Here is a 10881-nt window from a genome sequence, read left to right on the forward strand (position 1 = left end):
CTGGAAGATGAGATGTTTTGCACGTCTTGAAGGTGAGAAACATGCACGTGCTGACTGCGGTTTGTCGTGTGCAGTGAGTCTCACAGAGCAAGGAGCCTCAGAGTGCTGCTAAATATATGCTGAGCTGTTGATGCAAAACACAGCCAGGACCTGATGTAGCATCTAGTGATGGTTGGTGAGCCCTAGCAGAACAGGATAGGTCACAGAAAGGTGAGAACAGCTACTTTGGACAGGCTTTGCTCAACTGAAAGCTACAGGACAGCTAAGAAACCTAATGCATTGAAACAGCTTGTCTCTCAGAAATGTGTTCTTGGATATCGCTCATCCTTGGCATCACAGCTACATCTGACCCTTTATAAATGCTTGAAAATTGCTGGATGTGATAAATCTCTTAAGTTCTGCTGTTCCAACCAACGTTTCTATCACTAAAATTGCTCATCACAAATATTAGCAGAAAATGAACCCTGAAACAGTATATGTTTTTTTCAGCTGTGTAATTATTATTATTTTCATTTGAATGAATCTCTGAGATGCAGATTAGCCTGCTCCAGTCCTGCACCAGTGTGGGACAACAACAAAGTGCTCACAGGTAACCAGCTGCCTCTTTAGATAAAGCAGTACAGTTACGAATGCTACATTCAAGAGATGTGGGGATACACCCATCACAGCCCAGCCACCACAGAAGAAGACAGATCTGAGAATCTTCTGGGCTGAGCCAAGTATCAAAATAACAAACTCTAAAGGCCTGACAACAGGATGAAAATGTGCATTCAACTGCAGAGGGTCAATGTCACAGGGAGAAATTTCATAAATTGTCTGCTGAGTGCTGCTTTCTGATCTTCAGTTTAAGGAGGAAACCCCTCTGCAGGCCTAGAAAGCTGAGCAGAGACAAGTGAAGCTCAGAACTGGGGCTGGATGCAGTGGTCAGGGACAGAAGACTCTTCCCTGGACAGGGCAGAGAGCCAGGAGAAGGTGAGGGAGGGGAACAAATGGGTGTCGTCCTCTCCTCCTTCCTGATATGGGGCTGAGACATAGAGCATTACTGCTGGGGAGGATCCAGGCTCCTGAGCTGACAGGCCAGACCTTCAGGAGAGGCATTCAGCACATGCTTTTTCTCTACAAGTGTAAATTCACGTCTATGGCTGCACTTTGCCATTTGAGGTTTTGCACTTGGCAGCTGACAGTCATTTAAGGGTGAAGGTCTCTTCAGCTCAGTCTCAGCCCTGTGGCTTAGGCCATATGCCAAAAGCCAGGGGAAAAAAGCATGCCCTGTGCAGGCAGCTGAAAAAGTCACAGGCTCACTCACGGGTGCTAAGCACGGGAAGGGGACTTGGAGCAGAGCAGGAAGGGAGGGGGCAAAGGAAGGATGCAAGAAAAAGAAACATTGGGAACCATGTGTCTACAGAATAACTCTTCTACCACTTCCTTCCTGCCCTGCACCATTGCCGGCTGCTTGTTGGTGAGTCAGGTACCTCTGGGGGAACCATGCCTTCGCACAACGAGCAGCAAACAGCAGGCGTAGGCAGTGCAGAAAGGAGAATATTCAGACAAACACGGGGTCAAGAGAAGTATGCAAAGCCCAGGGGGAGGGGAGGAGAGCGCACCTTCAACCACTCTTGAAGGTTTTTTTGCTAAGGCGCAAGGGGTAGATAGCTGCTGAGTAACTGAGATGGCATGCCACTGTGCCACGTCCCCACCTCAGCTGCTGCCATCTCCCTCACGTATGATTTGTATTCACCTGCTGTGCTTCACCTTAGAAGGGGAGGTCTCCAAGACCACCCTGTGGTGTGCAGGTGTACAGCAGCTCTCACATCGGTCAGACGTATCTGAGTAAAGGACGAGCTCTCGTATGCCTTGTCCCAGGTGAGGTCTGGGCAGAGAACCGCTGCTAACCCTGAAACCAAGCACCATTTTTATTCCCTCTACACAGCAGTTCTGTAGGTGGCCCAGAGAAGGCCCCACCTCATTCACCAAGGGTGGCAGACGCCCAGAGGCAGCAAAAAACTCAAGTCACCACCAGCCCTTATAGCAACCATCATTTTCCTAAGCTAACACCAGCTATCAGTAAACTTTCACTGCTAGGGAAGAAGGGAAGTAATTTTACATCCCCTCACACAGAAACCTTCCGGCAGCCCTGCTGAGTGCCATGCTGTCTTCCCCCCACGCAGCAGTGAGGATCCTCTTCTCCAGTCATTCTTAAGATGAGACATTTGAAACTAAAGGAAACCTTAGATCCCCCTTGAGAGAGCCTGAACATACCCACCGGACTGCAGACGGTCCGATTCTCAGACACGGAGGGATGTGGCACTCTGGCAAGACACTTTGGCCCACTTAGTGCAGTGATGGCTGCCTGCTAACCCTCGTCAACATGTCAGCCCGCGAGCAGAGCATGGTTTGCCACAAGGGGAAGCGGAAGGTAGTCACAGAGCACGGTCGCACCCTCCTATGTACTTCTTACACACACACACAGAGCACTTTCTCAGTTCCTCTGTCTGTGGAGGCCCCTTCCAAACGTCCTCACCCTGGGGAATAGCTTACGCTGCCGCTGGGGAACAGGGATGGCAGGTACTGCTGCCTCTGCCCCGTCTGCTCGTTTGCCAGGACGTCTTCACTCAGAAGCTGCTATCATTGAGTGGGGTCTGAGTGCATTGAGGTACTTGCTGGAAATGAACACCTCTTGGCATGGGCCGGGAGAACGTCTCTTAGTGTTTATGGCTGTGGCTAGCACCGCGCTGCTGTGAGGGTCTCACAGGCTAAGGCAACCCATGTCCATTTTCTCACACCATTCTCATCATCTGGTAACTAAACTAAGTCAGGGGACCTGATTGCCCTTCAAGCTCTAGGGATCTTGCATGGCAGGTACTCTGTTAGGCATTCAGGGTAGAGCTGCTTACACCACCCCAGGGACTGTTCTTGCCCACATGGAGAGGAAGGAAGGTCCCCACCAGCTTGTCCACCCTTCCAGAGATGCAGGAGACAATCCCACTGCACTGGGAGCAGTCTGCTTCCCCTTGGTCTGCTTGAGACAGGCTCAAACAAGCAACAAATAAATGCTCCAAGGATGCTAAAAGCTACCTTCTCCCATGCATGAACTCAGGGTTAAAGAAATTGCTCTTACACAGTGTGGACCAAGAAAGCTCATGCCCCTCCTCTGTCTGAAGGGACTCAATCTCTGCCAACACATCTCCTTCTGGAGTTAGCTGACTGTTCCCTGGAGCTGGTGTCCACCCCATAAGAGAATGCCCAAAAGATTAAGCCAGACAAGACCTTTTTTTATCAAGGATCTTATACAGTGGACACCTTCAACTCATAAATACAGCAAAGTACAATTTTTAAGGGCACACAACACCATTATGGCGCGCCCGCCTCCGTATTCCTCTCTTCACTTGGAGAAGATTTCTGCATGGAAATCATCATGCGATTTTGCAAGAAATGCTTCTCCTAGCACTACTTAACACTAACCAAATGCCAGGTCTGCTCTTGTGTATGGTTATCTTCGGAAGGTGGAGCTTTTTGTAATCACACCTGTTCAAAGAGGTCTTCACCTCCATTTCTTAAATGTGTGTATATTCCTTTCTTTGATCTTGTTTACTTCCTCTAACTGCCCTTATTTCCTGTTGTTTTCCAGAGGCATCAAACAGATGTGGTAGGTAGTTTCACTGGCTTACCATGATGGATGTTATATAGAACTACAAGTTTATGTTCTTCAGTTGCAGTTATTGATTAAGAAGAGGGAGGAGAGAAGTATGAACTAGCCAGATCTGAACCACTACATTGTAATAGAGTGTGGAGGTACACACCAGTGGCCAGATTCTGGTTCTTGTATGCTGGGTAGCCTCTGACACAACTACCACCACCCACTTCAGACGGTTCCCCCATCTGACCAACCATAAATGATAGCTTCTTTTGGAAGTCTGCCTCTGAAATCTCCATGGTTTGCATTTTTTGTTACTTAGTTTGAAAAAAATGAATTGAGGACTAATGCCCTTAATTTCATCTGGGAAGTGACTTTAGTAATTGATCAGCAGCTCTGTCTTATTTATGAGGCAGCCTGGTTTAGGGACAGTCCCCAATACCCTCTTTTAGTGAATAGACATGCTGTAGTCAAGAAATTCCTTGTGAAGAAAGGCACTTTTTCCTGGAAGTAAATCAGACCTGACTCCCAGGAGACACTACAGGAGATCAGCAGGTCTTGGAAAACTTGCCTGTCTTAGATGCTTCCCCAAGACAAGCATCCCACTTGTTCCTCTGACATGTCCTGTTGGCACCTATGGGACCATAACCTTCACTGACACATTTTTAAGTGATGCAAATGCTAACTTTCCACCTTGTCTTCTGATTCTCAGGAAACACCAGCTGGAAAAAGAATAATGGAAAATTGTACAGTCACAAATAACGGCTCCACTTGTACAGGAATTCCCTACAAAGACAGCAAGACACTTCTGGTTGCTGTTTACAGCATCGTTTTTGCCATAGGCCTTCCAGCAAATTGCTTAACTTCCCTGCTTACGTTTGTACAAATCCAACGGAATAAAGTAATTGCCATCTACATTTTCAGTTTATCATTGTGTGAGCTGATGTATTTAAGTACCTTGCCTCTCTGGATTATCTATGTGCAAGGTGAGCACCAGTGGCATATGGGTCCAAAGGCTTGCAAAATAACAGGATTTATCTTTTTCTGCAACATATACATCAGCATTCTGCTTTTGTGCTGCATTTCTGTGGATCGTTATGTGGCACTGGTGTATGCTCTGGAGTCAAGGGGGAGAAGAGGACAGAAAAAGGCAATCATAATAGTGTGTTTTCTCTTTGCTGTGGTTGCAATAATCCACATGCCCGTATTTTACATGGATGATTCAAAATGTATGAATAAGACGACCTGCTTTGAGACTTTGCCCCTTGACATAAAATTGGCTTCTTTCAGCTTTGCCAGATTCCTGTTTGGATTTGCCATACCTTTCACAATCCTCATTTTCACAAACTACAAAATTTTCCAAAGGATAAAAACAAGCAGCAGCTTGACTTGTCACCAAAAAGCCAAAGTGAAGCATCTGGCTATCGCCATTATTGTCATTTTCCTGATCTGCTTTGCTCCCTACCATGTGGTACTCGTAATAAGATCCATATACTTTATGTTTCATCAGAATTGCTCATGTCCATTTGAAAAAGATATATATTCAATTTTTACAGTGTTTCTGTGTTTAGCCACTGCAAACAGCGTTGCTGACCCAATCATCTACGTGCTGGTTAGTGAAAACGTCAGAGAAGACTTTTACAGGAGTCTGAGAAGATGGAGATTCAACTCATCCAGGCTGAATTCATCCATTAATCACAAGACGGACAGCATAAAATTGAAAATGTCAAAAGAATCACAGGAAGGAGGGCTAAGAGAAGAAAACAAAGAAATATCAGATTCATCTGACATTCAAAAGATCTGTAATAGTGGCAAAGACCAAGAAGGTGGCAGCTAGCAGTTAGCTGCTGACACAAATAAGACGTTCCCAACACCAGCTGTGGGCTGCAGACTGCGGCACACAAGTATTTACATGCTGACGTCTGTAGGAAGTTTTGCCACAGTGCACGGGCCAGCAACTCCTTGAGGATGCTGCAGGAGCGATACTTCTTATTTCTGTTTGTCTCCGACAATAAAGTTTGCCCACCAGTATCACTGATTAAAATATTGCTTTGCTATGGACACGTGGAATAAACTAAGTAATTTACTTTGACTCAAATTGAAATCTTAAAAGCTTATTTTTTGGACTGGCTCTTTTCCTCATACGAATTCAGAAGCAGTTTTATCTTCTGAGATGGACAAAAAAAAATTCCCTGCTGAGGAGAGCAATGTAGGGCCTGTTCTTACGGTTGAAATTTTTAGTTTTTGAGGAGGTAGATGTTCAGATTCTCATACACGTACTCTGTTGCTAACGTTTGTGGTTAACCAGTGGAAAATATTAAAAATGAGGAAGTCTTTCAACAGGAGCCTTGAAAATGTTCCTAATACTTCAGTATGCAGCTTTATCTACCTTGCACATTCTGGGGAGAATTAAAGGGCAAAACAGTGGCCTGTTAACACAGACCAACGGTACTTCTACTGTATTAGTCAAGATCCTGCACTGTCCAGAAATTCTTAAAATGTACAATTCTAACGCTTGATATTTTACAATTAGTAGATTTTCCTTATTTTGCAGTTAAATCTGGAATGCACTTAAGTATACAGAAAATTTATACATTTCCGAGTGGTGTCATGGACTGTTTTTATGCCGTCTCCGAATGTTTTTTGAACTTGTGCTTCATTTCTGACTAAGCTAACACTTCCCTTTCGGTATTGATTCAACTTTTACTGGGTAGGACTCTATACAAGTGTTAAGTGCCTTACTGAGAAGGAAGGGATGGCAGCATGGAGAACACAGTCCCTTCTCCCCATAGAGACATGCTGGTGGTGCACACACGAGACTCTGCTGGGGCAGATTTCGTTGTTGCTGCTGCCACTTTCACTATGAATAAATTACTGATGGTAGTTTCCTGTGCCTTCAAACTAGAAATTAAAACATAAGAATGAGACAAATCTGGCAAGATTTATATAAACAGCTTCTTCGTATTTTTATGTGACCAAAGTAAAACAGACAAAGATCATGAATCAGTTGGATGTTTATTTGGGTACAAGTTTGTAAAGTGTTTCACAGCGTCATTCTGCTTCATCTGTAATGTTGTATTTCTGTAATATTTTTAAATTGTCATTGATGTTGACATTTCTGAATTGAACTAACATTAGCCAATGTTAATGTAAATACAATACTTGTTAATGTTTTAAAATTGTCATAGGTATTTCTGTATATTATGCTTTATTCTTATACACTTTTGCAAAGAAGCATTGTGCCAAAATGGCATTTTCTAAAGTTGGTATATTTATGACATATTTAATTTTTATATTTTGTAATGACTCCTCTGGCATCTACCTATGAAAGGCTTGTGTCCTCAAGAGTAGTTCACATAATACTAAATTGAATAGGAGATTGTTTCTTGGAAAAATGTGAAATTCTGTTGTGATGCTAAGTAACAAACTGTGGGTTTGTATTTTCATATGCATCCCAGAGACCAAACTCTGTAAGGTATCAGGGAGAGATCTGCAAAGTGCTGAATATCTGCAACTTTGCTGAAAATCAAACTTTCCATTACTAAAAAAATCAGCAGCAGGCGTTGCTCATAACAGCCCAGTCAGCCACGGCATTGGTGATTGAACTCTGAAGACACACATGCAAACTGCCCCAACCTCAGGATTGTCATAGTCTAAATGTAAAACTCAGATGAATAATAGCAGTGAATTTAGAAGAAGCCAAAGACACAGACTTCTCAACTGATTGAAACGGATGCAAATTAGATATTCACCGCGATGAATTTTGAAATCTCTCTGATGTTCTTCCTCTGATAAAACGTGTCTTTAGAGCAATCAATATTGGAGCCCAGTGCCATAGGTGCAGGGGACAGGGATTAGCAGGGTCTGATGCAACATCTGTAATTCTTTTGCCGTGCCTAATTTACATGCTGTTCTAAATTACTACACCATTATGCATCTTCTTTTAATGAAAATCCTTGGAGCTTCTTTGTTCAGATGCCCTCTGAAATAAAAGCCTTAGGGGTGACAAGGCCCTGTACATCCTGATCCAACTTTGAAGATGACCTAGATGATCTCCAGAGGTGCTTTCCAAAATAAAATATTCCGTGACAGGGATTAGGGGTACCAAGCAATGTATCTACATGGGAAAACAGCAAATCCTGACTTCTTTGGATAAATGGAAAAGCAGCTGTACATCTGAGTAAAGACATCAAGAAATGCTATTTACATGTTGTTAAACTATCCCACCAGATAAGCTGACTGTTTCTCATGTGATAAATTGAAGCATGCAATCCATTTTGCCACACAGTATCTGACTCTGCCATACAGGCAAAGGAACGGTCTCAGCAGTGGGACATTTGCTAGAGACACAGCAAAGGACACTACTCAGGTCAGAGCAGATATGAAGGATGGATTGACTGTGTGGATCTTTCCATCCTTTCCTCCTGCAGGGACAGTACCAGTGAGCCTGCAGGGACTGCTTTGTGCTGTGAAGAAAGGTTCACCTACTACATCAGATCTGCAGTTCTCAACCCAGCTACTTGGATCTGTCCCCCAACTTCCTCAACTCAGCTTAAGCTATAAGATGACTCAGAGAGAGCACAGAACCAAACCTAGGCCGTGCTTCCCAATTTGATATTTAGACGGCCAGGTCTCCACATGTATGGCTCAGAGCAGGTAAGTTGCTCACCAGTGTAATGGGGGCGAGATTAAAAAATTTCACTCTCTCTTGTATTCTGCATTTACTCAGGTATAACTTCCATAATTTGATTTAAAGAAGAGTGGGCTACTGAATAAATAAAACATGATTTTATTTTTACACATGTCTCAGACATTTATAATATACCTGGGAGATAAGTGGATTGCTGATTATTTTAAGAATGACTGTGAAGCGTGAAGTGAGTAATTTCTGGCTATGAACTAGAGCTGGGCAAACTAGTTTTTGCAGACAATATATCTCATTTGTTTGTTTATTCATCAATTTTAAGTTATTTCTAAAGACTGCATTTTTTAAGTAATTGTTTGGGGTAACTCACTTATAAAACTTTATTCCTGTCTAAGAAATGCTTTCATGTTCAGCATTAAATTTTGCTTCAAGAGGATAGTTATACAAAACAGGCAAACCCAGACACAAATGAACTCAGACTCTCTATGCATGACAAAGTTTCATGGGCAGTTGGTGACCCTGTAGGTGGTCTGATTTAGTCCCTGCTATCATGTACAAGCCAATGTCGAATTTCTGTTGGGTAGCGAGTGATGAAACCTAACTCAGAACCAGGCTTTCAAAAACATCCACAATCTATAGTTTTTCTTCGTGAGCATATTGTCATCCTACAGGTCATGCTGTGGGATAGGTCTTTTAGGAAACATCCTCTATATAGTGAAATGATGCCAAAGTTGCCTCACAGGTTGGGATACCTGTCTTATTTTCAAACCAGCACAAACTAAAGGTAGCAAATAAGGGGGGGGGGGATTGCATCAGAGAGATGCAATCATTTTTTTAACCTCTTTGGTGTGCAGGGAAGCATACAGGTGTCAGCATCCCCAGTGCTGGATGTCCCAGCATGTCTTCTGCAACTAGTGTCTAGAGACAAGGATGTGATACCTACCAGTCCTCTCCATCTATTCTAGTGCTTCCTGGGGTAGTTTGCATCCCGCTGCACTCCCTCTTTCCCCTGCACAATTAACCTTGGCACAGGAGAGGGCGCTTCTTATACTCTATTTGCACCAGGGATGCAGCATGGCCTCATGGTGCAATCTTCAAGTGAAAGGAATGTGAACCATAAAAAGAGAAATCTGTTATCCCAAATTAGACTAATACTAATATCCTGCTAATAGATGTTAGTTGCTGCCATCATGAACTATTGGTAAGAAAGAGTAGGACTCTAAACTCATTATGTCTCATCACTGTAATTCAGATCATGGATAACTTCTAGGGTTTTACTCCCTTACTCAATCCTGTAAGAAATGCTCAGAGACAACAAAGCAAAAACCAGCCTTGGTAGACAGATGGAAAGTCTGCTGAGAAGAGATGATAAGCTATGTGGTTAAGAATTTCACAAAACATCACATGAATATCATCTACACGAGCAATGGTTCCCCTGGTTTCAGCTGGGATAGAGTTAATTTCCTTCCTAGTAGCCGGTACAGTGCTGTGTCCTGGATTTAGGATGAGAGTAATGTTGATAACACACCGATGTTTTAGTTGTTGCTAAGCAGTGCTTACACTAGTCAAGGACTTTTCAGCTTCTTGTGCCCTGCCAGCGAGAAGCTGGGAGGGGGCACAGCCAGGACAGCTGACCCAAAATGGCCAAAGGGATATTCCATACCATGTGACGTCATGCTCAATACATAAACTGGGGGGAGCTGGCCGGGGGGCGGTGACCGCTACTCGGGGACTGGCTGGGCATCGGTCACCAAAGGTGCTGAGCAATTGCATTGTGCATCACTTATTTTGTATATTCTTTTATCATCATCATTATTATTTTCCCTTCCTTTTCTGTCCTATTAAACTGTCTTCATCTCAACCTACAAATTCTACTGTTTGGTTTTTTTCTCAATTCTCTCCCCCATCCCACTGAGGGCGGAGGAGTGAGAGAACGGCTGTGTGGTGTTTAGCTGTCTGCTGGGTTAAACCACAACAGTCCTTTTGGCGCCAAATGTGGGGCACAAAGTGTTGAGACAACGACAGCTCTGACCAGAGCGTGTTAAGGCAAATTTGTTATAAGCATTCATCATATTGGTTTAACAGTCGCTGGTCACAATGTTGATTAATTTACTCTGCAAGTTGTCATGCTTGCTCTCAGAGTTGTGTCATGTAACACCCTATTTGCTGTATATGTTCCCTGTTGTGCTGTCTATCACCTGTGGGAGCTGGATTAAGGATATCATTTTGCTGCACTGTGTAACACTACTGGTTTATGATATGATACAATTACTGGTCGTGAGACTAATTTCTGTATTTGTACTTCTGTACTTGTACTCAGCATTGCCGTCATCTCCGTACCTCAGGAGCCACTTTTCAGAAACTGTTAATAATTACACCTTTTACCTTTTCTCCCCGGGGAGACTGGGGAGAAAAGGTAAAAGGACACTTTCCCCCACTCCTTCACCTTCCCTTTATCCTTCAGGCTAGTTACAACAGCTCTTGAGAGTTTTGAATATCCTTGGGATGTTCAAACCATCATGGTCCTGTTGCTATGTCTCCTGAATGTGGTTCATGTCTTGTTTAAGGATAAACAATTATTTAAGAATACCATCCAGAGATC

General features: G+C 43.5%; 1 protein-coding gene across 1 annotated transcript; it reads left to right on the forward strand.

The window, feature by feature from the left end:
- The first annotated feature begins 2368 nt into the window (after window positions 1-2368).
- Window positions 2369-5471, forward strand: GPR132 (G protein-coupled receptor 132). Its single transcript, XM_009328266.1, has 2 exons — window positions 2369-2416; window positions 4347-5471. The coding sequence occupies exons 1-2, from the start codon at window positions 2369-2371 to the stop codon at window positions 5469-5471; spliced, it is 1173 nt and encodes a 390-aa protein (XP_009326541.1).
- The last annotated feature ends 5410 nt before the right edge of the window (window positions 5472-10881 follow it).

This window comes from Pygoscelis adeliae, unplaced genomic scaffold (assembly GCF_000699105.1).
Source record: "Pygoscelis adeliae isolate BGI_AS28 unplaced genomic scaffold, ASM69910v1 Scaffold130, whole genome shotgun sequence".
Taxonomy (NCBI): domain Eukaryota; kingdom Metazoa; phylum Chordata; class Aves; order Sphenisciformes; family Spheniscidae; genus Pygoscelis; species Pygoscelis adeliae.